Raw genomic sequence first — 26,786 nt, forward strand, 5'->3', positions numbered from 1 at the left:
GGCACGTAAACTGTCACTTTTCTTTCCCATTTATTTTCAAGTATATTCTATCAATCAGGACCATGGTGGTTCCTGCTTGGAGGTACATTGACCATGCCTTGAGTACATTGTTCAGTTATTTTTTGAGAAATACGCCCAAAATACCACAGGGTTCCTTCCTTCGTTCCCATTCTTTGAGCTAAAATGGGGCTACTGTGCAGGGCAAAGGCACTCATGGATGAACAGTGTAAAGGTTTTCATCAAATCTGGTAACTCCAGAGTAGGGGTTGTCATCAATAACCTTTAAAAGATATGGAAAGGCTGTATGAACTTCAAAACTAATACAAGATATCATTGAAAATGAGCTTTGGATGGTAATATTTAACGCATTTTAAACAACATGCTTTATTACTTATCCCTGTAATGCCTGGACAACTTATGGCTGGCACTTATTTTTGTTGCCAGCTGACTGAAATCTGGAATAATCCTGGGTATGGGGGAAATGACAATAAAACCATCATAAATTGAATATAAAATGTTTTTCTACATGTGTCAATAACTTCAATGGCCATTTGCAGTCAGCACAAATGTCAGCCTGTAATTGTGATCAGAGCCAGAGCTGGCTGTTCCATGTCAGCTCCTCCTGCAGAGGCTGTGGGGGCCTGGGCATGCTGCTGGCTTGTTTCCTTTTAGGAGACTGGGATGAGGAAAGGTCAGGGGGTTTTGTCAAAGAGATGATGTTTGAGTGACCATGTACGTGCTGGAAGCCTCACAGACTGACAGGCCCACGACAGGAGCGCCCAGTGCTGGGAGGGCTGCACCTTGCTGCCCTGGTGAGAGGTGTTAAGCTGCTCCTTCGCCTCCGAGAGAGCCAAGTGCAGCACTTTAGTGCAGAAACCCTTCACTAGGCCTGGTTTGCACAGCTGCAGCACCTGGGGTTGGTGGAGTGCCCCTTTCTGCACTTGGAAATGGGCTGAGTCAGTCATGGGCCAGGGCAGGGCATTCCCCACCTGGGCCCATTGTGAATTCCCTCTGCCCCGACTGTGACGCGTCCCGCTCCTCAGTGACATCCCGCCCAGCCTGGAACATGGAACTCCCCGTTTCCAAGGACACGTGGCCATTGTCACCGGCACACGGCAGGACCGCTCAGACCCTTCGGCGGCTGCAGCCAGAGCGGAGGTGTCAGAGCGACAGTGAGTGTTGTTCCAGCTTTGGTGGTTCCAGCACTTGTTGTTCAAGAGGCCGATCCACACACTGAGTGGAGGTAATTATTTACAGTTCTGGGCAGAAAGGGGGAGCTCAGGGGCAAATTCACAAAGCTAGCACCACAAGAACCAGAGTGTCTTAGTATTTATACAATTGAGCAAAGAAAGGAATTAGTGTTCAATGATTGAAATTCTCCTAGTTCTCTTCATAATTAGTATTTTGTCTACTGTTAGGTAATTTCCTTTCACTTCTCATGCCCAATAGTCTGCATGCTCAGTCTCCCCCTTATTTACAGTGAGGGGTTTCTTGAGTGGGTGGCCATGGTCTGCCCCTGCTGGAATGGTCTTTTACCCTGTCACAGCTGATTCAGCACAGTTGCTGTGTTGGCTTTATCAGTTTGTTCCTTTTCTCAGGTGTTCTGCCAAATGCCCTTGTGTCCATAAATCCGACATTCTTTGTGTCCACCATCAGAGGTGCATCCTTCTTCCCAAGCCTTGCTAACCTCCCCTGTGTCTGAGGTCACTGAAGGCTGTCAAGCCCTACACCTCACCAAGGCAACTGAGCCAACAAGTAACCTGCCTTTCAAAGGCTGGGCCATCCCTTTGAGCTTGGTGTCTGCTTCTTGTTTCATGGGGGTGATCTCCCTTCTTCTTGATGAGCCTGGAAAGCCACCAAGGCCAAACATCCAGGAACACATTTTGCTAAGAAGGATTTTGCATTTTGCAGCCTTTGCAGCAGGATCAGTGTCTGTGGCAGCGGGAGCAGCCGAGGCAGAGCGGGATGGCGGAGCTGCGGGCCTGGGCAGGATCCAGTGTGTTCCGCAGGGCCCCAGCGCGCGCTGCGTCCCGCAGGGCCCCCAGCAGCACTGCCGTGCCCGTCAGGGTGACCCAGAGGCCCCAGGACCAAGAGGTGAGGGGCAGCTGTGGGGCTCTGCGGGCTGACAGGGGTGGGGGCTTGGCCATGGTGTTGGTGTCAGGTGCTGCTGAGCCCGTGGGACCTGTTGGGCAGGGCTGGGGCCCCACGGCTGCTCCAGGGCCCCTTGGAGCAGCTGCCCGGGTGGGAGCCACTCACAGGGATGACCCGCAGGAGGTGCCAGTGGATGTGGGAGGATCTCTGATGGATGTGGCACTCAGGGATGACACTGAGGAGGTGCCAGTGAAAGTCACATGTTCTCCATGCTGGGACACTTGGGAAATTCATGCCTGGGCATGGCTCTTGGCCACAATGCATGGATTTCTCATTGTTCCACGTTGTACTGCACTCACCAAACATGTCAGGGTAAAGGAAACTCTCTAACAGTATTTTCTAGTATTAGGAGGAGGTATTAGTATATTCCCAGTTGTGATGCCTAGTGGAGAACTCTAGCCACATGCACATCATTTTCAATGCTTTTCCACTCTTTGATACAGTTTTAGCAAACATAGAAATTAACTTTCATTGGTTCTAAATTTCAGTTCCACTAAATAATATTCTATCTTCTATTTGGGATTGATGTCTCCTTTCTCATGCTAATTAGTCCACATTTTCCAGTCCATTTGTCATAACTTTTTAGATACAACTCAGCCAGTTGTGCCTTCAGAATGAAGCAGTTGGATGGCAGCAGTTGTTTTTGTTAAAAAATGTACTTAGGCTGAAAAAGATTTTACAGATTTTTAAACTCCACTGGAATGTGACACAATTTGTACTAAATGATTACATCAGCCAAGTAACCCCAATTTTGGTATATCTGTCTTACCAAGGAGAAACTGTTTCCACTTCACATCTATTCAAAATTGCATCTAGAGCTGAGGAAAAGAGAAAGGGTTTTCATGCCTCTTGAGAGTTGAAATTCACCTCATGCAGATGAAATTCTTCTTGGAGCTGACTCCATGATGTACTTCCATAGTGCCAGATAAATCCCAGTGTTGGGTCCTGCCCCGAATTCTTAATCTTTTTGTGAACCACTCTCACCTGGATTGTTAGCTGAGCACTGATCAGTTCAACTGTACTCAGGCACTTGATTTCAAGGGAAGCCTGTGCCTATAAATTCCAGCAACTGGGAAAAGATGACTTGCTGCTTGAAGGCTTGGCTGCATTAGAGGCTAAGTGAGGGTTGCTCTCTCAGGGCACTTTTGTAGCTGTCTGCTTTCAGAGGGAGAAGTGTGTCAAAGCATCCTTTTTGAGTGATGGGACAGCAAACCTTTGCAAGTGCAGCTCTTGTTTAAAATGAAGGGCCTAGTTAATCAGCAGTAGTGGAGAGTTGGCTGAAGATTTTACAGAAAATTTCTTCTTCCTTTTAGCCAAATGCCCGCGAGGTGTTGCACAATGGAAGTGTGCAGGATGTCAAATTGTATAACCCACTTGGAGGTATGGCTGCTTTTCATATTTTGCTCAATGCCTGTAAGATTTTCAACTTGGCAATTTATTTTTGCAGTATATTCTTGGGACAGGGGATGTCTTGTGTTCAGAGCTCTCAGCTGGAGGTGGTTTGGCCTCAGGTCAGCCTTGCAGTCTCTTGTCAGTTCATTCAGGCACTGGTTTGTTTTCCCCTGAGAAACCTGCCAGTCCTTCCTTGTTCCCATACTGCTTGATGGGCTGGAATTTGGAGCATGGATGTCATGGTTTGGACCCACTCCGTGTACCTAATTTCACTGCCTTGGTAGCAAATGTGTTGGTTTTGCAGTACCTAGGCACTGCCATTATCCATTAAATTTAATTGGAAATTGAAAGAAAATGACCTTGAGGAAGTCGCACAGAGAATTTCATAAGGTCAATATGGGAAACTCTGCTTGATTTAATTTTTTGTCTTGGTCATTAATAAGTCAGTGTTGCCACAATACTGTGTTGGGTTCTTTTCAAGGATATTGGAAGGAAGGCATTGATGTCATCTTCCCAGCAGATTCCATCACTTTCGACAAAGCACAATGTGCTTAGGTGCTGCCATTTGTTGTTAACCTGTTCTGAGTGCTGTTTCCCCAAGGAGCCTGGCTCCAGGCAGACACCAGGTGCACATTCCCCTTGCAGGCACTCCGTGGTGCTGCCTGCAGCAGTGAGCTGAGCCAGGTACAGCCAGCTGCCCTGAGAAAAACAGGCTCTCACCTGGCTGTGGCTGCGGTCACCTGCCTGCAGGGACATCCCTGCCCCTGCACGCGCAGCTCTTGCTCTGCCTTAGCCTAGTGCAGAGCATTTTGAGGCAGCACCATAGTGATACAACACTAAACTTCTGAATTTCTCATTCGGGACATTCTGTTTCACATGTGAATGAAGATTTGTGTGATTCTTGGTGGTGGTCTACGTAAATCCTAAGGGAATATTTAACATTCAGTAGCTGGGTGTGAAGGCTGGCAGTAGTGAGTCAATTGTGGAACTTGGGGCCACTTCTGCTTTGGGCTGGCACAGAGAATCTCAGGTGGGACATGTCTGATTGCTGGTAGGGTACAGGGTTCCTTTGCAATATGATCCATTCAGTAGCAGTTTGGGACTGGGCTTTGTCACAGAATCAGTGAATATGCCGAGTTGAAACAGAATCACTGAAGGATATTCAAGATCAGCTCTGTTCCCTGGAATATCCATCATCATTTAAAATCAACTTTTTTGCCTTCTCCCAGCTTCCCATTTGACACTTCTTTTTCTTTTTTCCATTCCTTTGGGAAAACAAGATGATGTGAGAAGAGCCAAAGCAAATGCTTCATGTCCTGCCCCTGGGAAAAAGAGAACAAAGCCCATGAAGCCTGCAGAGAGTGAACAGAATCCTTGCAGTGCTGTTTATCGCCGGCCCTTCAGGGACAGGGTGATTCATTTGCTTGCTCTGAGGACTTACAAGAAGCCAGAGTTACTTGCTCGCTTGCAGAGAGATGGAGTCATGCAAAAGGACAAGGGCACCCTTGGGAAGATCCTTCAGCAGGTGAGATTGTGGAGTTGATGTCAGCAATTTTTCCACCACACTAATATTTTGTTCCTAATTGTCACTTGTTATTCCACTGTTTCAATTAGATAGTAATGAGCAAGTTAGGAAATGCTCCCTGTTAAGTTTTTCCATCAAGTTTATCCAGAGGTCTCAAGCTGCAAGTCCATGTGACAAAAAGAAAGCAAACTTCAAACCTTTTGGGCATTGTTGTTTTGCTAGAATAGCTGGTAATGAGTAACACTTTGTAATGTTGCTGCTCCTCAAGCCTTATTCCTTCCCCTGTCTTTTCCATGCATTGTTTAACTGCTTCATGGAGTAACTTCACAGGGGTTCCTTGACTGGGGGAAATGGTTTGTCATGGCACTTAAAAGTTCCTGGATTAAGTTGCAGAGCAGAGAAATTCAGGAACTGCAGAGGCCAGTATCTCATTTGAATAGGGTTGGTGGCCCATCAAGGGCACTTGGCTTCTGCTGGGATCTGTGGGGATTGCCTTCCAGGAAATATTGTTCCAGACAAATCCTCCATGATAGAGGTGGTAGCCAAACTTTGAGCAGAGGGTTTCTTTGCTGTCACGTGGATTAAATCTCCATCTTTGGAGATTTAAAAGTCTTTTGGAACCTAATCAAGGGAGGAAAACTCAACATGGCTACACTTTCAGTTGATCCCACAGGGACTTTTAGGAACTCATTTCCTGAACCTATGAAGTTTGTTGCTGGGTTGCCCAGGGCAGTGGCAGGGTTTTTTCACCCTGAAGACATTCACAATATTATGAGAGCCATGTTCTGCCATCTCAGCTGAAGTAGTCCATTTAGATTTCAAGTTGATTATAAATTTTCAATGCCCAGCCCCTTAGAAGGTAAAGGATGAAAACATTTTCTCCTATTCCATTGCAATGTTTGAGGAGAGTGCCTTGGAGGCAATGTGCTGGATGAGGTGTGAACTGCCTCAGGGTCTGAATTCTGAAAGGGCTGTGTGAGCAGCCCTGCACCCTGAAATGCCCTCTCAGGCTTTTGTGGACATCAGAGCAAGTGGGGGTTTATGTTGTATAAATCTCAAATGGGCAGTGTGAGCTTGCTGAGATCTGGTACACACACACTTGCCTCCCTTCCAACACAACCTGAGTTCTGCTTCTAGGAAGTGAATCCCTGATTCTGGGTATCTTTGTTACTTTTATATTTTTTACATCTGTGGAGAAATGTACATCAACACAGACCTGTATTATAAATGTCTACCACGTCTTCAAGGAGAAAAATCAAAGTTGTGACAGATGGTGGCAGTGTATTAGATGAGTTATTCAGCGTGTTGCAGGGATCAGATTGATGGAGACGTTCCAATGGGCTTTTCTATTGAACTCTGAGCAGGTGTCAGCTGATGAAGTCTGAACCAGCACTTTTGATATCAATGCTCTTGAGGTTTTACTCCATCATTTTACCTTTATAAGTAGACTTTGTATTTGTCTTGAGGAAGGTATGAACCACATTTCTTTTCAAAGGAATCATCAAGGCATGTGCATGACCTTCTCATGGCAGGACTTTGCTGGAATGAAGTCTGGCCCTGCCACATGAAGAGGGACTCTGGGCCTCACTCCCTCTCCTTACACATTGTGGCACTAAATGTTGTTTTCAAATGAACGCTTGCCAGATATGAATGGAGATGCTTGGTTGTTTCCAATTGGTGAAGCATTAATATGGCTTAAAACTCATGTGATAGAGGAATAATTCAGCTCTGTGCAAAAAGATATTGTTGAGTTCAAATTGGGTGCTCAAAAACAGCTGTTCAGCAACAATCATATTTCTGTAGTGTGCAAGCAGCAATCATAATGAAGACTAGTTTTCTGAAATGTCTGCCCATAGGTAGCCAAGTGGAATCCAAAGGAGAATTCCTTCAGTCTGAAGGAACATCTATTTCACACCCTTCAGACTGATTGGCCTGGCTACACTGACATAGACAGAGAGAATTTGAAGTTAATACTTTCTGGGTAAGTTCAGTCTTTGGGAGAAAAGGAAAAAAAGGCTCTGGATATAAAGCCAAGATTCTTAGAATATGCTGAGGTAGCAGGGACCTGCCAGGATCCTGGTCCTGCACAGGACACCATGAGAATCACACCCAGTACCCAAGAGAGTTGTCCAAACACTTCTGGAAGCCTTTCTGCAGTGACCACTGGCCTGGGGAGCCTGTTGCAGTGCTCGAGCACCCTCTGGGCCATGAATGTTTTCCTGATATCCTGCCTAAAGCTCCCTGAACTCAGCTTCATGCTGGTTCTTTGAGTCCTGAACTGAAGGTCTGTTTTCCTTGCATGGAAACAACTATGACAGTTGCTATTTAGGCTTTTTAACATGAACTATTGGATCATCCATACAGAAAATCAGCTCCATCTCAGAACACCACCAACACCAGCCAAGCGACATCTCTGGGACCTTCTGAGAGAGACACTCCAGCAAGACCTGCTCAGGTATTTTGTGCATTTTTAATATTCTGGACTGTATGGTAAATTTTAGCAGACTTGCTGGTGGTGTAAAAGCTGTGATGTCAATGTGCAGGATCTTCCCTTTTGGGAAAGACTTTGATGGAGCTCCTGAATGGGAGTGTCTTTCTCCCAAAGCATTTTAGCTCCAGACTTGAAGTAGGACTTGCTAAGTGCTAAGATGAGAAAGGAGGGATGAGATAGAGCCTGTATTTACCTGCAGTACTTGCTGGTTGGAATGCTCTTTTTAGTTAAGAAAGATGTGTTTTCAACCTTGGCCAGTTCAGAAATGCTGCCTTTTCAGAATGGGAGCAAAAGCTGACCCTGCTCATAGGTTCATGAATGAATTATGTTTTTATTGTTGCAGAAACGTCCTCTGGCTTCCGACTTGACCAGTCCTGTGACGAGCAAGAAGAGGAGAATTGGTCACCGGCCCAGTCATGTCCAGGCAGCAGCTGGTGGCCTCTTTTCTTCCTTCCTTTTGCCTTCCACATCTCTTTATCCTTTGGACATGTCTCCAAGTGTTGTCTCCGTTTCCCCCACCACCCATGTCGTACAACAAACAGAGAAATTTCATCTTTCTACCATCCCAGCACCTGTCAGGGTGGAAAAGGAGATCCCCAATTCAAATGGGAAAACAAATTAACTGGGGAGGCTGAAGCAGTTGCAGCCCTTGGATTTCGATGAAGGTATTAATGTGCTGGTTTCCCTGACTCCTGTGTGCATAACTGTGGTGTAAAATTTGGTTATTAAGTGAAGATTAATAACCCAAATTAAGGTGCAACTGCCACCCTTTTCCACAGTCAACAGTAAAAATATTATTGAACAGGAAATGCAAAACTAGGCAGACAGAAAGAAATAAGAGAAGACAGGCAGGGTGAGTGGAAGAGAGAGACATTCAGCAGGAAGATATCATCCCGACATGGGCCCTCTTTCATCCAGCCACTCCTTCCTCATCCTTGGTCTTCTCGGTGGTGGGGGTTCCCAAGTCTCTCTGGAGGTACCACCTTTATACTGACCAAGATTGGGGTATCCACAGGGTGGTCACAGCTGTCCCTACATCTTGGGCTAGAAGCCATGGAAGCAGTGATTTTCCACAGTCTCGGCAGTTTATGGAAATACCAAAAGCTGCAAAAGCTACAAAAACCTATAAAACCTGGGCTGTGGTTTCCTGGAGTTCTACTTTGAACTACACTGTGAATTCTTCTTTATGCCAGCTGCAGAATTTCTTTCTTCAAGAGCTGTGGAAGTGGTACAGACTGAAATCAACATTGAAAAGCTAAACAGAAATGCATAAAGAACACTTGATTTCTGATGACAGGGACACAGGCAGTAGGGCAGAGTTCAGTTGCTTTGTTAAATCTGTCGCTTGTCTCTTTTGGAGGTTGACCTTGCAAATTCCAAGTTGGGTTTGGCATGGAGGCAGGTTTAGAGTGTGCAGATGCCTCTTGCAAGTGCTGGTGTGCTTGTAGAGACAGGTGCTTTGAGATGGTCTTCCCACATTTCTTCTGGACATGCACACGGCACCTGCAAACCTTGGGATGCCTTTGAAGGATTTCTGCTTGAATCCATAAACACATGAGCAGCTTTTAACAGGAGGCAGTAACAAAATTCTGCCTAGCTGGTGAAGGAAAAATCTGTTCTGTGTTTCAAGTTGGGGCTTAGGCTGAAGCTTTTGTGTGGACTGAGCCATGAGAGCAAATGCACTTTTGGAAATTAAATGCTCACAGCAAAGGCAAGTTGTATTGAACATGCTCTGACTATTGGTATTTCTGTCCACTTTTATTACCACTTCTACACTTCCTTTTATACTTCTGCTATACCATGTAATAGTTTGAACACTAAAATCAACAAAAGCAAGTGGAATGTGACATGAACAGCTCTTTCCTCAAGATTTAAAGCTCAGGTGGCCTAAAGGTTGGCAAGAATGGCTGAGTTTGAACATGATTCGTTTGGGCCCCTGGAATTGGCAGGGAAGTGGGGATAAAAATATGGCATGAGAAGAACTCATCTTTTTTCTTCATTTTTTGTTAGAACTTCGATGTTGGTCTCTCTCAAGCTGTTGTCTTTTGTGAAGCTGCATCTGTTGCTGCAAGAATTGAATGGCTCTGCAGATGACACCTCATGCTTTATATATGAGAAAATATATAGCTGGGGCTAACACTGTGGGAATGCACAACCTGTAGGATAAAGTGGCCATTCCCTCTTTCTAAACCCCAGGACAGGCTACTGTGGAAAAGGTTGTGTGTGTCCCATTAATAAATGTTACTGCTTCTTCTGAATAATTTATTGTGAAAAGAAAGCACTGAAGGACTTTCTCAAGACTGTCCAATGGGGATCTTTTGGCCTTTTAGTGATGTCCTGATGAAGAGTGTCAAAATTCTGCTTTTCTGCAGGAACAAGAAAAGATCCTTCCATTGCCTCCACATGCTCTGCAACAAGCAACCAAGCAGACTACTTGAGGTGAGTAAAATAGCAATTCACTCTTGCCACTCTCAGTGGGGTGCAGTGTCCATCTCTTTGCTGTACTGAAAGGATGAGTTTGAGCAGGTTTTGTTGGGCCTCCAAGGCTCAGAGCAGAGATGAACACCGAGGTGGGTTAGGCCCGGACGGGCCCTCCCTTCCGGCAGTGCAGCTGCACAGGCTCAGCTGCAGCAGTGCTGCTGCATCCCCTCATGGCATTTGCAGGAGAGGAGGGAGAAGTGTGTGTGTGGTATAAAGCCCTGGAAACTGCTCGCAGCTTGTGTCAGGGCAGTGGTGTTGGCAGGGGCAGCCAGGCCTCCTGCAGCTCTGGGGCTCTGGGGCAGCTGCGGCCTTTGGAGCAGGCGCGGCAGGGCCCCGGCTCACATTGCTCCGGGACTGCCCAAAATGTGGAAAGGCATCTGTGGTTTTCCTTTCAAAATTATCTTGGATATTAATCAGGTGTATCAGGCCTGGCATGCATCCTTGGCACAGGATGTTGTCTGTCCTGCTACTGAATTTTAACTTGTTAGCAATTTACTGCTTGTAAATATTAATCTCAGGGTGGTTTGAAGGAATTGATTCCAATGTGGAGGGAGTTTTTGTCATCCAATAAGAACCAGACCTTCAGGCCCAGAGGAGCAGAAGCATTGAGAGTGAGAGTGCTGGGAAGTAGCATCTATTATTCTCATTGCCACTTCATCTTGGATTTGTATCATGAGCTTGATAAACCTCACACCTGCTGATTTGAGGGAGAAGGGAATGAAGAAAGTTTGACTCCCATCAGTGGCTTTAAGCATTAATGAGTTTTGCCCTCCTGAGGAGCTGATGTGCTTTGGGTATTTCTTCTTGTAGTTTCTGACTTGACTAGAGGTTTTTTTTGTGGCTTTGTTTCCTTTTGTGTGTTAGAAGTGCCTCAGTTCCCAGGTCAGTGATGTAACTGCTGTCCACTATCAAATATTATCATTAACTCTGCTTTGCCCGTAGACAGGCAAGAATGTAGCTCAAAAGTCCAACTCTGTGCACTCAACTCCATTAATACATTCCTTTACAAAAATATTTTGCAAATGAATTTTCGCAGTCATATGTAACTTAATTAAGTTTTTCCAGCATAGGAAGAGATTATAATTTAGTAATGTTTCTTCTCTTCCTGAAGCTGCTGTGTTTGTTTTTCCTTTGACATTTGAAATGAGGGCACATAATTTCTAAATGTGCTCCTGCTCATGAAGGAAACCTCTACAATGTCAGCGATTTTGAACTAGAAATGGGCCACATAGAAATGTGGCAGATTCCCAGAGTTACCTGACTACATTCTCTTCATGCACACGAGCTTGAAAGCAGAAACTCTCAGTCCCAGAGCCACTGCCTCAAAGCTTGGGTGTCTGTGTTTGACATTACCCTGTGCTTGGTGTCAAATTATATGTGTGTTTTATGGAATTGAAACACACTCAAATGTTCTCTTAGAGTTCACTCAGAGAAAAATGGTCTCATTTTTTCCTTTAGAAAATATGGAGCCATTGTCTCCTTGGAGCAACGCCAGCGCTACAAGGATGACTTCAATGCAGAGTATGAGGAATATCGGAATTTATATTTTAAGATTGACAAGACCATCAAGAAATTCAGACAATTTCAGGAGCAATGGAAGTCTCTGACTCCAGGCTCCAAAGCTTATCAGGTAAAGAAGGATAAAACCATGAAGACTGTGCTTCATCATATCAGTGTTTTGGATTCCCTGGAGCTGCTCAGTGAGACAAAGGGAAACTGTGGAACTGGCAAATATGCTCAGACACTGCTTGGGCTGGGTCTGATTTTGGCAAGTCCCTGCCCAAAAGCCCCGGTTTGAGCTGTCTATGAAGAAACAGTTGTCCATGAGAGGTGTCCCAAGCAGAGTCTTAGAGCATGGGCTGCTTCTGTTGCCTATTGAGAGGCTTAATTACAGATCTTGGGTGATGCTGGGAGATGGAGATTTGTTTTGCAAACCTCCCAGAAGAGTGGTGGCTCACAGAGAAGAAAATCTCTAGAATCAGACTGAGTGTACTTTTACTATTTTACCAAAGTTTGCATTTTAAGGTGGTAGTGAAACATTCTGATTGGTTTTTTTGGTTGTGGTTTTTTTTTTTCTTGAAGATGCTTCGTCATCGAATCCTAGCAGATTATCAGCAGTTACAACAGGTACGTGTGACACCAGACCTGCAGGGCCATGGCAGCTGCTGACTCTGCCTCAGGGCTTTCTTAAAGCAAAGGACATCAGATTCTAAACTCTGCAGAAGTGTTTGCATGCCCTGATTTTCTTTTGCTTTCTCCTTCACAGGGTAGCCCCAGCTACTCTGAAATGAGGAGCAGGTGCCAGTACCTCCACAAGAAGCTGGCCCATATTCAGAGCTGCATTTCTGAATTTGACCAGCAGTGAGTGGAGTACTGGCACCAGACATCTGCTTCAGCCTGGTGAAATCTGTGACATCTGGATTTTTTATTTCAATGAGAAGATTAGGTTTTTAGGATTATTTAAGTTAGTACAGATTCATAGGCTATGTTAGCACTTTGGAGTAGATTATTTCTTAAAAATGTAGGATTAGTTCAAAGAAGTTTAGTAATTTTAAGAAGTTGAAAGATGATAGTATTGACTATTAACAATAAAGAAATCTCACTATTGGTAATTCCTTCTCTCATTGTTGCTTGTATCATATTTGGATTGGGTTTCTTCTGGTCACTTGTTTTCTTCAAGTCCTAACTTTGTCCACTGAAATAAATTTATCAATAGAGGGCACTACCTCTACTATGAAGTTGTGCTCATTTTAAGTAAAGATTGTGGCAAATGGACATTCTTTATGATATTATAGAATTCTTTATGGTTCTTGTTAATTCAAACTCCTTACCTAAAGTGGTGGAAGGTCTAGAAGTTTGTACAACCCTGTCCCCAAATGACCTTGTTGTGGAGGGTTGCAGAGGAGCTCACATGGGCTGCTCTAAGCTGTCAGCTGAAGCAGCTCCCAGGACTGCTTGTAAATCATGGCCTCCCCTTGTCAGTGAGCAGAGGAATATCCAGTTCTTTTGCAAGTGGTATGTTAAACACATTTACAAGTGTTGGAGGCAAGGTCCTTCAATGGGTTTTAAAGAGAAGTTGGGTTCAAGTGTCCCTATGCAAACACTGTCCCTTTTTTAGCACTTTCAAAACTAGTCTGTAACACCAGTCTTTTTAGAGAGATACAGATGTTGATTCCTGCACAGACCTATGAGGACATTGAAGACTAGATCTTCTCTTAAGTTTCCTGCCATTTATTTATTCAGCAGACAAGGTGAAGATGTTACCAGCAATGTTACCAGCAAAGTTGGTTTTTGGAGAGAGATGAAATTGACTGAAGGAGGATAATATTTGGGAACACTCAAAGGTGGCTGTGAATGCCCCTTTCTTCCTTGCAGAGCATTCTACAAATTCCTCCATTGTCCCCAAGCCAACGATGTTGAGTCCCTATACCTGAGAGCCCTTGGGGTGTTTTGTGATTGAACACCTGAGCCATTGTTGCCCTTCTGTTCTCCTTCAAGCCAAGTTGAAGAAAATGTCACCTCCTAAACCCTGAGACTTGGGTCCATTTTTGCCTGGCTCAGGGGGTGCCCCTCCAGCTCTGCAGTGCAGCAGCCCCAGGGACGCTGCCGTGGGGGGCATGGGGTGAATTGTGCTGGGGTGCCTCCCCTGGGCCTGCTGGCTGCTGCTGCTTGACAGAGCGTGCCAGAGTGCTGCTGCCCAGGGTGGGCTGACACTGAGGACTTTTCATGGTTACCCCTTCATGACATATCTTTGCCTTGATGGGATTTCTTCTAACTCACTCCACACTGCATTAGAAAGTTTTATTTCCATGCTTAACAAATTGAGGCTTCAAATTCTCATCTATATTTTCCCTCCAGTCCCTTATGTGTTGGGGCTGGCTTCCCTTGGGGGCAGGTGTATCAATGTACTGATCCCATCCCCTTTTATTGCTGCAGGAGTGCTTAGGAACAGTTCAAATGGTCCTTTCCACTTTTCTTTAGGTGCCTTTTTACTCTGCTTTCTGACATAAGACACAGTTCCCAGGTTGATGAGGAAGTGCCTGAGACACTAGGGATGGTCAGAAATTTGTGGAAAGATGAGAGCACTTTCCACAAAGATGATAAAAAGGGACTGAAATTATTCCTATCATAAGACTTTCTCTAGAAAGGATTGGAATTTGTAGTGCCTTCCATAGAGCATTTCCTATGGGCTCACTTTTTTCTTTAGAAGCCACTGGAATTCTGAACCTCAAGAGAGCCAGGGGAAGCACTGGTGGCTATTTCAGTGTGTTTCCCTGGCCACTTTTACTCATTTCTGCTTTTAGACTCTGATTTGTTCTCTCAGCCTTGCTGCTGGGAATGACCTCCAGGGGCTGAGTAGGTCCCATTTAACTGGGAGTGTTTTACATAACTTTTGCAGTTTCAGCTCTGAAATGAGAATCTGTATCTGATGACATTCCAAAAGGACTCAAGGAATCCCAAATCTTAGTAGTTTTTCTTTTATTATTACTTGAGCTAATTATTTAGGCTTCTTGTTTTTGTTGTTGTTGTTGTTTTGGGGTTTTTTTGTGGTTTTTGGGGTTTTTTTTGTGACAAGGAAAAGCCTCTGGCCATGCAGAAAATGGTTCCACAAACTGTAGAAGGATTGCTGGCTGAACAATGCCATGACATTCTCCTGTGGGAACTGGACAACCTGGCCTGCAGTTTACAGAGTTACTCTGTACTGTCCCCAGAACAAGACAGACCATGTGCTGTCCTCAAACAGATACATCAAGGAAGAAGGAGCATTGTGCCCAGATGAAACCAAATGCCAAGCACATTGTGGGAACCCCTGCAGAGGCTCTGGCTTGGTGGCAGAGGCTGTCACAGCACTGCCAACAGCAACTGTGCAGCCAGAGCCGCAGAATTTGTCACTGCTGGCCTGAAAGTGCCAGCCCTGGATGGAAATGTCAGCAGGAGCTCATGCTCTGCCTCCCCGTGCTGACAAATCCCTGCAATCCCTCCTGCTGTGCTCTGTGGCAGCACTGCCAGAGGAGGCAGAGGATGTGACACATCCTCAGGGACACCTCGGGCTGGCTCTGGGCAGCAGGACCTTCCCTTGGCCCATGCTCACTTCTGCAGACAGCTATGGCCATGATCCTCAAACACTCCTTGATTTTTGGGGCAAATCCCTTCAGCTTTGCTCATTTAAGGCTCTGCAAGGGGCCAAAGACTCAACCCTCTTTTTCTGAAAAAGCAGATGGTGGGCAGTTCTTCAGCCCATGGAATTAAAAATAAATTCTTTTGACCCAAGTAGCCTCCAAGCACATATTTTGGGAAGGAATTACTTTCCCACACATAGTGCACTTTCCCTCTTTTACTGCTAACAAAATCCCAGTGTTTGATACAAACAGCCCCAGGATATGTTCATGAATAGCTCATCAAATAGCTCACAATCAGCCCCTTGAGAAAAGCAAAGTGTGCATTCTAATGTAACCAGTTAGTTTGAGTTTTGAATGTTTTGCATTTGCAACTGAGGCCCTGTAAGCAATTCTAATTGTTGTCAGTAGGTGAGATACTTCTGAACAAAATCAGTTTTACCTGGCATTTCCTAATGGATAATAGTCATACAAAAGAATGGATGTTTGGAGAGTGTGTTTTTATAATGTCGTATGTTCAAGGTGGGACACACACAGAGTGTACAACATCTCTCCTTTATACTTTTCTTTTATAAATACATAGTTCTAAGAAATTATAATTTTTACTTGGCAGGAAAGGTCAAAGACTCAGTAGTAAACACCTGTCAAGCCTCCTGGACCTCCGTTCTGGCCATCCACAGTCATAGGGTGCTACTTCAAATTATTTTTTTCAGTCAACAGTAGCAGACATAAGCCCCAAGGCACCAACCTGCCCCCTTTCTGTATCATCAGCAATAGAAATCAGTTTTAAATTATCAGAATTTCCAATTCCCAAATGTCAAAAATTATGTATTTTCACATGCAAACTATGATGACTTTTGCTGATGTTTGTAACATTTCACAGGGCCAAAGATGATTTGGATTTCTGAAGTTTTACAAAATAGAGATACAAATGTCATAGAAAGCACAGCAAGGATGAAGGTTTAATCACCCTGAAAAAACCCTCTCTGGCTGAAGTGTCCATAGAATCACAGCTTGATCCAGAGTGCACCGACAGCACCTTACCCTGTCCATGAACCATCCTGGAAATGCAGAGCATGCCAGCCCCAAGTCTGGTTCTAGTGCCCGTTCTTATGCACAATTGTCTCCAAAATCTGCAGCAGCACAAGCCAAGGTGAGGGCAAAGCCCATTCTGAGGATGTCTTGGGGACCCTCCACGCCTGTTCCAAGCACACAGGGATAGCAGGTTCTGCCACAGCAGCAGAAATTACATTATGTGTTAGTAAATGCAGCACTTAGAGTAGCAACTAAATAGTCCTATCTCAGAGTTAAATGTTCAATTCTTCATAAATGCAGTACCTAAACCAGTTAACTCCCACCTACACCCCAGACATCCACTTATACCTGCTTGTGTAAATTGTATTTTCCACTCCACTGCCTAGCCCTTCTCTCAGCACAGTCCTCAAGCCCTCAACCAGGCACAAGCCAACTTCTCACCTGGCTGTCAGTAATTACCAAGCACCTGCTGGTAATTACCTGAGCACCTGCCCCACCCACAGCAGCTGTGCAGGGCCCTGACTGCTGGGAAAACAGGCTTGAAATGCAGACCTGACCCCGCACCACAAAAAAAAAAAAAAAAAAAAAAAAAAAAGAAAAAAAAAAAATTTGCAACCTTTCTGAACAATTTCAGACTAGTAAAAGAGCAGGACATAGAGAGACTTGTTTATTCCCTTTATTCCCTTCAGGCAAATCAAGAAAAATTTTATATCCTTCTCTATGAAGGGAAGTCATGGCTTTTTTTTGGAGCAGAAGCATGTTTTATCAGCCCACTTTCCTTCCTCGTTTGTCCCTGCTCCCCACGAGGCCACTCACTAGGCATATATAGAAATACCTGTGTCTGAAAACACATCTACATGAGTGCATGACTTGCACTGCAGCAGTTGAAGGCATTGTTTTTATTGCACAAAGATCACAAACCTGTTCTAGAAGAACTGTAGAGTTCTTACTATGGAGCTGTAAGAACCCTGCCAGCACATCTGCTGCTAAAGCAACAATTCCAGCTTTGCAGTGGCTTAAGCGGGCTGAGACAGAAGTGTTGCTCCATCAATGCATAAACCACAACAATGCAGTGGGGACAAGCCTTTGTTCCAAGTTTGACTGAAGCTTTGGGAAGCAGGTTTGCCTGCAGAGGGCACACAGAAGCATGACACCTTTGCCTCCTGCGCACCTACAATTTCTACACCATCATTATCATTGCTCGGGTGACTGAGCAGCTGACAGTGTGTGACAGATTGTCTGTCATGTACAGAAAGTCACAGAAAGAAGAAGGGAGGGATAAAACATGGAAGATCACAATGCAAAAGATGTTGAAGGAGTGTGGCAAGGATTGAGGATTAAGAGACAGAAATAAGAAGAGACCATACCCCTAAACTGTCAAGTGCTGAGGGGAAACTGCAAGTACTTGCATATTTGAGCTCACCACCTGGACTTGCATGCCTTGTCCATATTACCATTATTTCACTAATTTTTCTTCCTGGACAAGCTGCCAGGTCCCCAGTACCAGTCCTACCTCCCTTCCAGCAGTCTCTGTCTGGGCAGAGTCAAAAATAGATCAGGGGTTACCTGTTACTCCATAAGCATTCAAGACAGCCAAAGAGCTTCCAGGAAAAAGGCCATACTGAGTGCCTAGGAGAAAGAGATTTTAAGCAAGTGGAAGAAGGAGGTATTGATTGAGGATCACAGTTATGTTGAGGTTTAACCTTTCAAAGGTTTGTTTCTTTTGAAAGAGAGATTTTTGGAGCTCCCTTGAGTTAGCAATATGAATTAAGTACTTAAATTTTAGCTTGCAGAATTATGTGTTGAATTTTACCCTTTTACTTAAGAAACCTCTGTCATAGTACAAAAAGAATAGAAAAATGCAAATATCAGAAGCTTCTTGCATAGAGAACAATACTGGGAGAAGACCAAGGATGCAGAAACCCAGATAAAGGGGCTCCTCTGTCTCCAAGCTCATCAAGACCGACAGACGTACTCAGATAAGCACCAAGGGACCAAAGCACACGCACAAAGGAGAAAAGTTGAAAAGTTCAGCCATAAGGATGACCACAATCTTTGGCCTCAGAGACCACCAAAGACTCCTATGTGACCCCCACCATGAACAAGGCATGTTCAGAAGGGCATGGATCTAATTATCATGCCAGGCGAGGACAGGCAGGGCCAGGGGTTGAATATGCATGAAAAGGTTGAGCAATGTCATCTATATGGAGCACCTTTGTGAATAAAAGATGGGGCTCAGACCAGGGCTCAGGGCACAAGTTTTCAGGAGAGCTGTCTTGCTTGTGCCGGGTGCTGACAATACAGACCCACTTCATAACTACATCAGGTTGTGGAGTCTATTTATTCCACCTATGGCTTCATTTTTCTACTGAAAACTGCAGGTGAGAAAGCCAGGCAGAAAAGGGAAGGAGAAGCCACGTAAACAAACCCATACCTCTATTCAAGGACAGAAGCAGATTTCATCTTCACCAGGCTCAAGAGACTTGAATTTGCTCTGGCATTCTTCACATTCATTCTCCTGTGGAAGAGCACGGGGCTCCCATTACCTGAGAGGAAACGTGCTCTGATCCTGGCTCAGGCACGGGCTGTACAACCTGCGGCCAGTCCCGTGCTGGTGTGGCTGGAACAGCTGCACTGTGCTGTGAGCTCAGGAGAATGGAGCTGTGGCTGCTGCCACCCTTGGCTGTGTTTGGGAAGCAGAAGGTAGGAACATCAGTCATCTGTTGTGTTTGACTTTATTGTTATTTAAGATTGTAGTAAATACTGAGCATGAGCTGGGATCCAGATTGTAATTGCACCTACCTCACTGGGGGCTCCTGGGGAAGCAGTTTCCTTGAGAATCAAGCTCCTCTCCTCCAAAGGCACTTCCCCAAATGTCTGCATTTCCCAGAGAACACCAACACACACTTAAGAAACCCTGGCAAGGCTGAATTACTTGTGCTTCTTGCAGCACAGGCACTCCAGCTCGAGCTCATCTTCCTTCCCCCAGCTCTGTGTCGCTTCCTTCCCCACGCCCACGTGTCGCTTTGGGCGCGCAGCCCAGGCCCCTACAAACACGAGCTGCCGCTGCCTCTGCACGTGCCTGAACTCCTGCCTGCGCTCACGGCAGCAAAACCAGGCTGTTCCCAGCCAGGGAGCGGAGCCCTGTTCCCGCAGGAGGCTCTGCTCAGCCTCTTGCAGGACGCTCCGCTGTGCACGCAGCACTTCTCCTGCCCTCCCAGAACGCTCCTGGCACAGCAGAGCACAAGCTGGCCGGCTCTGGGCTCAGCACACCCCAAACACAGGCCCAGGAAGACTCAGCCGCTGTTTTGCAGCCATGCCCAAGATAGCTGGGAAGGGTCCCCTGCCTCTGGTCTCACTTGGCTGGCTTTCTGACTGGGCCTGAGGCAGGGGCTGCAATTCCTCACTTGTGGGGAGAGCAGAGCTGCCAGAAGCGCACCCAGCCTGCAGGCACTGCCTGACAGCGCTGCGGCCACTGGGACGCTCGCGCCTCTGAGTCACAGCCACTGCACTGCTGCTGCTGCTTCATTTGCTTTGAGGCACACCCAAAGCTCACTGTCAGGCCACCATGGTCTCTGGTTCTGCCCTCTTCCTGTCCCTGTGTGTGCATGGAGAATTGCTGTGCTTTCAGGAAGCTCTTGGGGAGAACTTCCAGCACCGCAAGCTCCTCTGCCCTCGGTGGATGTTTGCCATGGAAGAGCATACTCAGGCTGGCTCTTCTAAATCCCAGGGTTCTTGTTCCCTTCAGCGTACTCAGCACGACCTTCAACTCCACAGTGCTGTGCAACTGGAGCAGCAGGACAGGGACCTTTGCAGCCTGAGCTGCCCTTGTTCCTCTCTGCCCATGCACAGACAACGGCATGGAAGAGAACGGCAGCAGGGCCCTGCGTGTCCCCGGGCTCAGGATTTGTGCTGCTTTAGCTCCATGGACAGATCCACGAGTCAAATGAAAAAGACAAACTGTTTAATAAGGGAAGGCAAAGCGAAGGGGTGAGCTGGGAGGGAATAAAGGGGATGGGCAGGGCCTGTGGGCTGGAGGGAGGGAGCTGCCAACAGGGAGGGAGATGGCAGCAGCTCCTGGAGCTTGTCACAGACTCAGCCATGACCAGCAAGAGCTGGGCCTGGAGCTGCAGCTGGTCCCCTCTGCTCTGCAGGTGCTCCCATCTTCAGTGGGAACTGGAGGTGGCCAAAGGACACCAGTTCTTCTGATCCTGCAGATGAAGTTTGGCAGATCTCCTGGACACGGAGAGCAGATGGGACATCTGGGAAGCAAAGGGAACACTGAGTCAGAATGGGGACGTTTCCTTTGGCAGCAGCTGCACTTCCATCAGGGAAGAGGAAATGTCAGAGCCTCCCCAGGAGGGTTAGAAAGAGAAAGCAGCCGAGTGGGCTGGGCTGTGGCGAGCACAGCCGCGGCGGGACCGTCCCACAGCCCCGGCAGCCCGGCAGAGCCGGCACAGCTCCCGGGCCCTGCCGGCACAGCTGCCTTGCCCAAGGACAGCCCCTGTGCCAGCCGGGGCAGCTGTGCTGAGCAGCCCCAGCACGGGCAGGGCCCACGGCCACAGCCCACGCCAGCCTCAGCCCCACCCTGCCTCCCCGGCCCTGAGGCCTCACCTGGGCTCTCTCCAGGCTGGCAGCAGCAGGGTCCTGCTCACTGCTCCTGCTGCTGGCACTCAGCTTCTCCCTGCTGGCTCCTGGCAGTCTCCGGCTGTCCTCGTAGTCTTCCTTACAGCTGTGGCAAAAGTGGAGGCTCTGGAATTGGTTCCAAGGCCTGTCAGAGCTGCAGTCCCGGAGCCCTCTGTGCTCCCTGCTGGCCCCTCCATCCCCTCAGCCCCACCATGCTCTCGGCAAACCCCCAGCCTCCTTCAGCTTCTTCAGCCCCTCACAGTCCTCTCACCCCCCTCAGTCCCTTCTGACCCATCCCGTCCCCTTAGACCCGCCATCCCCTCAGCCTGTGCCACTTGCCTGTCACCTCAGTGCCACCATGGCCCTGGGCTGCCCCACAGCCCTCAGCCCCAGCAGCAGCTCAGGGTCAGCGTCCCTTCAGCGCCACCGCCCCCTCAGCCCCCTCAGCCCCCTCAGTCTCACCGTCCTTCAGCAGCTCCTCAGGGGACAGTGCCTGGGGCCACTGGCAGCTCCCAGCGCTCCAGGGACACCCGGGGCTGGAGCTGCTGCTGCGCCCGGCCCGGCCGCCAGCTTGGACCCAGCCCAGGGAGAGGGGACAGAGCGGGCACAGGGGGAAAAGCAAGAGGTGAAAAAGGCAGCCATGGGGGAAAGAAGTAAAAAATGCATCCTAGACCTACACAAACATCAATCTATTCAGTAAAACACTCATATTCCTCTTACTAGATAACTGCGCATTTACAAATATAACTTCATACATATATATATTTTTTACTCTACTTATATGTAAATTTAACTTTGAAAATCTATAAATATAATTACATATATAGAAATATAATTATATCACTTCTGAAACTCTATACATATCCACATTTAACTATACAGATTTATAAATATATGGACATATAAACAGAACACTATAATACATAAATGGAACTATAAGCATTGATAAATGGAACCAAAGAAATCTCTAAATGTATCTACAAACAGAGGAAGTCTACCTGTCCAATGGTCACAGGCTCTCCTCTGTCTCTTCCTGCCATGCAGGGCAGCCCTCCTGGAGATGTTGGTCAGATGGCATCTGGGAAGCAAAGGGAACACTGAGTCAGTATTGGCCTCTGTGCACCTTTCCCTTGGGCAGCAATTGTCCTTCTACCAGGGACTGTCAGAGATGGCCTGAAAGGCAGACTCTCACTTGGCAAGTTGAAGCCTGCTCTTCAAAGAACAGGGATCATTCCAAGTATTCAGAAGCGTGTTTCCAAACACTGAAGTATCTCAATAAAATCTCAGCCCTCGTAGTGCAAAGGGCACCCACGAGAGCTTGAAACACAGACAGCCCCAGCTGCCACAAAGAAGCCCAGCCTTGTTCTTTCTCTGTGCTGACAGAGAGACCTCAGTCCCCACTGAAATAGCTGAAGCTCAGGGCTGCTGGCAGCTGAGTCATGAACCAGCTCCATTACCTGGCATCTACAAAGTGCCGTCTGCAGCGAGCAGCAGCTGCTCCAACTCTAGCATCAGCTCTGGCAGGAAGAGCTGGGAGGGACAGAGCTCCCCACGAGGCCTGCAGGCTGCACCAGCTTGGCTAAGGAACGGATCCAAAGTGCTCCCTCTGTCCTCTTAGGTCTCGCTAATCAGGGCTCATTCAAGCTTCTCTTTTTTTTACTGGATTTACTGTGATTTTTCAATCAGTTGGCCTCTGATGCTCTGCTCCTTGTTTGGCTTGTGGGTCAGGACTGATACCAGCAGACTGGTACTACTTTTAGGCAGTGATTTGGACTTCTACCCTGAGTCCTTACTTCTCTTTTTTTCCCCTGTTCCTTCAAGAGTCGCTCAGCCTGGCCTCCCCTGTCATCCTGCAGCAAATTTATCCATGGACATCAGCACAAAATTGGGACGCCCAGCTTGGTGACGCAACTCCTACCAGGTCAGGTTTATTCCCTGCTCTCTTGACGCGGAGCAGGAGGTCGGGGTGGTCGCGGCGGAAGCAGGGGCTGCTGTAGTGCAGCCAGCCCCCGGCATCGTCCGGTGCAGCCGCGCCGAGCCAGCCCGGCACCTTGCGGAAGCCGTAGCGGTAGAGCTGGTGGACGAAGCTGCGGAACTGCGCGGCCCTGAAGGGGCGCGGCACCGGCCCCGCCCCAGAGCCACCGCCCCTGCAGGCGTGGCCCGGGCCGAGCAGCTCCCGCTAGAAGAGGGAGCGGTCGACGAGCAGCCCCTGGGCCCGGCTGTCCCAGCGCACAGAGCGGACCCGGGGGCTGTTCACCAGGCGCCACAGCTTGGCAGGGTGGCTCCTGGGGCTGGCCGGGCACCGCACGGCATGGCAGGGAAGGGCAGGGCAGGACTCAGCAGGCAAGGCAGGCAGGGAAGGGCAGGGCAGGACTCAGCAGGCAAGGCAGGCAGGGAAGGGCAGGGCAGGACTCAGCAGGCAAGGCAGGCAGGGAAGGGCAGGGCAGGGCACTGAGAGCAGCGGCGGGCTCTGTCCCCACGCTGCATCCCGTGCCTGGGTCACCATTGGTGACAGGGAGGAAGGACATTGCTCTGGCTTGGCTGGGGAAAGGATGAAAAGGGGGCATTAGAAAACATTCATTTGGTCTCCTTTTCAGCAGACTAGCTCTTTTTATCTCACCATGTCTGCCAGTCTTTGGCAGAGTTGGCACATTTCTCGTGATTTGGAGTCAGCTACAGCAGCAGGAAGGGGCAGCAATTTTGTCCGCATTGTCATCCAAGCTAAAGTGCTGGCCCATGGATGGATGTTGCTTTACCCAAGGAATGCCTGGGCAATAAGATAATGTTGCCCCATCACCCTCCCTGGTTTGCCCCCTCCTACTTCACTTTTTTTTTGGTGCCGAGGCAATGAGGAAATTCTTGAGTTATGCTAAAAGCTGTAGCTGTGCTGAAAGAAGCATTTATTTTGTAGCAGGGGATGCGAATGAGGCACTCTCTAGAAATCAGCAAATTTAGCAGAAAAAGCTAACCGCAAATGGTAACCACTGGCTATTTGAGCAGACAGTCTTGTAGACTGTGCAGAAATGATAGGTGAGAAGTTCATGCCTGAGGAAGCCTTCTGAGCCTTCATCCAAAATGATCAGCAGAAGAGTGATGACCACCTTGTGCAGAAACTGCAAGTGTGCCATGAGGGCTTTTTAATCATGTAATTAGAAAATATGCTATGAGATGAAGGTTAGGAAAGTATAATGTGCCCATGAAGTAAAAAAAAGTATAAAACTAGTACTGTGTGAAGAACGGGCGAATGATTTTGTGGTGGAGCTTCCCCCTCACTGCTGGTGATGAACAAACAAATACCTGCCCTATGGGCCCCACACTATGGAGCACTGTTTTATTACCTACTTTTTGGGCACCAATTAATGGCCTAGAGTTGTGGGGAACTCATGCTGGTGTCTTCCCAGATGGTGATGCACTTTGCTTTCCTCAGGAATCACCTCTTCCTCCACCCATCTGGGGAGAGTTCCAATGCAAATGCCTCTTGCAGGCACCTTTTGTCACTGTAGACTGACAAAGGAGACCTTGCAATGGAGAGAGACTCCCTGGAGCTGCTGTGGAGAGCTGAAGGGGGAAGCTTTGTCCCTCAGCTTTGAAGTCTTGTTGGGGGGCTGCTTGTGCTCTGGGGGACGCACACCAATGATGTTTATCCAAGCCCTGCAGGTTCATTCCTGAGCTTTCTGACACGCCACAGAGACTTTGGGACTGTCATGTTGTCCTGGCTTGTAAAATAAGCATGTATTCTATTTTTGCCATCTGTTGGGGGTTAGGCAGTTTTTTTCTTATCTCTTTCAAGAACAATGACACTGCCAGGAAGATAATCTCCTGCTAATGGGCTATTGAATTACTCACTGTGGCTGGTAAGATTAGTTACATCATCCCATTGGGAGATGCTCCACCCAGAGGGAGGAGCCAAGCATCCCTGCCACCATAAAACAAGCATTTCTGAGACCACAGACAGCCTTCTTCGCTGGATTTCCCAGAGGAATCAGGAACCAAGGCCCAGCTGCTCCTTCGCCGCGTTTTCAGAAAGGATCTACACCCTTCTGCAGATCGCCGCTCCAGGAGGAGCAGCCACCATCTGGCTGGACTACTATCAACACCCTGACTTCTCAGGGTGCCAGGTTTTTCTCACTCTGCCAGTGGTTTTTTGCTTGTGCTAAATTACATTGTTATTTAGTTTTTTTTTCTTCCTAGTAAAAAACTTATTCCCATTCCCATATCTTTGCCTGAGAGCCCTTTTAATTCTGAAATTGTGATAATTCGGAAGGAGGGGGTTTACCTTTTCCATTTCACAGGAGGCTTTTGCCTTCCTTCACAGACTCCTGTCTTTTCAAACCAAGACAGATTTTGGCGCCCAACGTGGGTCTCGAGGGCATTGAGAAAAAAAAGGGATTAACAGTTCTTAGGTAGTTTAATTTTTAAGTACCACCATGTGGTCTAGTTTTCCCTGGTTTGGGTGGCATGTGGTCGCAAGTGTATACTTCCCATTTACAGGCCCTTATCTAAATATGGGTCCTATAACTAAGGCCACTGTGTCTGTTATCAAGTTTGTCCTCTGGGTGAAGGATTCATGGATCTTTAATTTCCTCTGGATGGCAGGTACATGGATTCAGAGCTATCACACACTAACTGCATGTTTTTGGAGTTACTTTAATAATGGTACCTACTGTGAGGAAATGACACGGGGGGAAACTTTCTCCCAACCTTTTAACCATCTTTTTGGGTCTGCTCCACCAGTTTTCGAAGGGTTAAGATCCACTCTAAGTGCTAATGATATCATACAATGGGTGGTGTTGCTGATATGCCTGTTATGTTTAGCACTCAGAGATAAGAGAAGATTAACCTGGATAACTACCCTGACATCTACACCAGAGACTAGGGATGCTGCTGCAGAGCCTGACACTACCCCAGAGACTGGAGGTGCTGCTGCTCCAGAGCCTGACCCTGCCCCACAGCCTGCCTCAGAAACAAACCACCCAGATTGGGTGAGGGTGCTGGTTAAGGAGATGCAGGAGATGCAAGAGATGCTGAAGGAGTGCATTTCACCAGCTGGTGAGAAACCCGCCCTTTGCCTTGAAGAGGGACAGTCTAATAGTACAGCTGTGGAACCCACAAATGTTACAACTGTCCAGGTTCCAGCTGAACCACAAAGGCAGTCACAGCCAGCAGCAGTTGCCCCGGTAGAAACAAGGAGGTCTAAGATGAAAGCAGAACACCCAGATAGAGATAGGAATGGAGGAACCTCACAACCCACAGGGGAGCCAGAAGTTGCGATCATCACTGAGTCCCTGACGTACAAAAGTCTCCGTAATCTGCACAAAGACATTGTGCAACGACGGCGTGAGGCTTATACTACCTGGCTACTCCGGGTCTGGGACCTTATGGGTACAGGCGTGCAGCTGGACGGTGGTGAGGCAAGGAACTTGGGACCCTTAACCCAGGACTCAGGTATGAATCAGATTTTTGTAAGGGAGCCAGGATTCCTTTCTCTCTGGGAGCGGCTTTTAATGAGTGTCAGAGAGAGGTTTGTCCACAGGGAGAGAATGCAGGAGCACCACCATAGAATGCGTTGGAAGACCCTGGAGGAAGGGATCCAACAGTTAAGGGAAGTGGCAGTATTAGAGGTACTCTTTGGGAGGGATGGACAACATAATAATGACCCCGACAAGGTCAGGTGCACAGGGCAAATGCTGTGGAGTCTGGCAAATCTGGGGCCATCTCAGTACACCACTTTCATTGCAACAATTGATGCTGACACTAACCGAGAGACAGTGGGCTCTGTTGCAAACAAACTTAGGAATTACGAGAGTATGATTAATGGCCCAATGCAGGCTCATATCTCAGCTGTGATTAAGGAGTTCAAAGAAGAGATGAGGGAGGAAATGAGGAAGGTTAATGCAGCACCCGTACGAGTCACAGGCCCCAAAGTCAGAGCCCAACATTCCCCAGCTAGAGAGAGAGGGTACACCCC

At 47.4% G+C, this 26,786-nt stretch overlaps 2 protein-coding genes across 6 annotated transcripts in view; one reads left to right on the top strand and one right to left on the bottom strand.

The window, feature by feature from the left end:
- Positions 1-2,051: 2,051 nt before the first annotated feature.
- LOC135286402 (RNA polymerase II elongation factor ELL2-like) lies at positions 2,052-12,652 on the top strand. The gene is made up of 8 exons (XM_064399556.1): positions 2,052-2,094; positions 3,465-3,531; positions 4,824-5,068; positions 6,925-7,049; positions 7,433-7,523; positions 7,903-9,998; positions 11,499-11,670; positions 12,123-12,652. The coding sequence occupies exons 3-6, from the start codon at positions 4,889-4,891 to the stop codon at positions 8,179-8,181; spliced, it is 675 nt and encodes a 224-aa protein (XP_064255626.1). The 5' UTR covers positions 2,052-2,094; positions 3,465-3,531; positions 4,824-4,888; the 3' UTR covers positions 8,182-9,998; positions 11,499-11,670; positions 12,123-12,652.
- Positions 12,653-20,139: 7,487 nt separating this feature from the next.
- LOC135286401 (hydrocephalus-inducing protein homolog) overlaps positions 20,140-26,786 on the bottom strand; it is a 32,447-nt gene continuing 25,800 nt past the window's right edge. For 4 of the 5 annotated variants that reach the window (XM_064399551.1, XM_064399552.1, XM_064399550.1 and 1 more), the window contains 3 exons: positions 21,281-21,896; positions 20,807-20,924; positions 20,140-20,454 (listed from right to left, as the gene is read on the bottom strand). In XM_064399551.1, coding sequence (XP_064255621.1) covers positions 21,886-21,896 — 11 coding nt within the window. In that variant the 3' untranslated portion in view covers positions 20,140-20,454; positions 20,807-20,924; positions 21,281-21,885. The remainder of the gene's footprint in view (positions 20,455-20,806; positions 20,925-21,280; positions 21,897-26,786) is intronic. The other variant, XM_064399553.1, reaches the window with a different exon arrangement.

This window comes from Passer domesticus, chromosome 26 (genome assembly GCF_036417665.1).
Source record: "Passer domesticus isolate bPasDom1 chromosome 26, bPasDom1.hap1, whole genome shotgun sequence".
NCBI classification, from domain to species: domain Eukaryota; kingdom Metazoa; phylum Chordata; class Aves; order Passeriformes; family Passeridae; genus Passer; species Passer domesticus.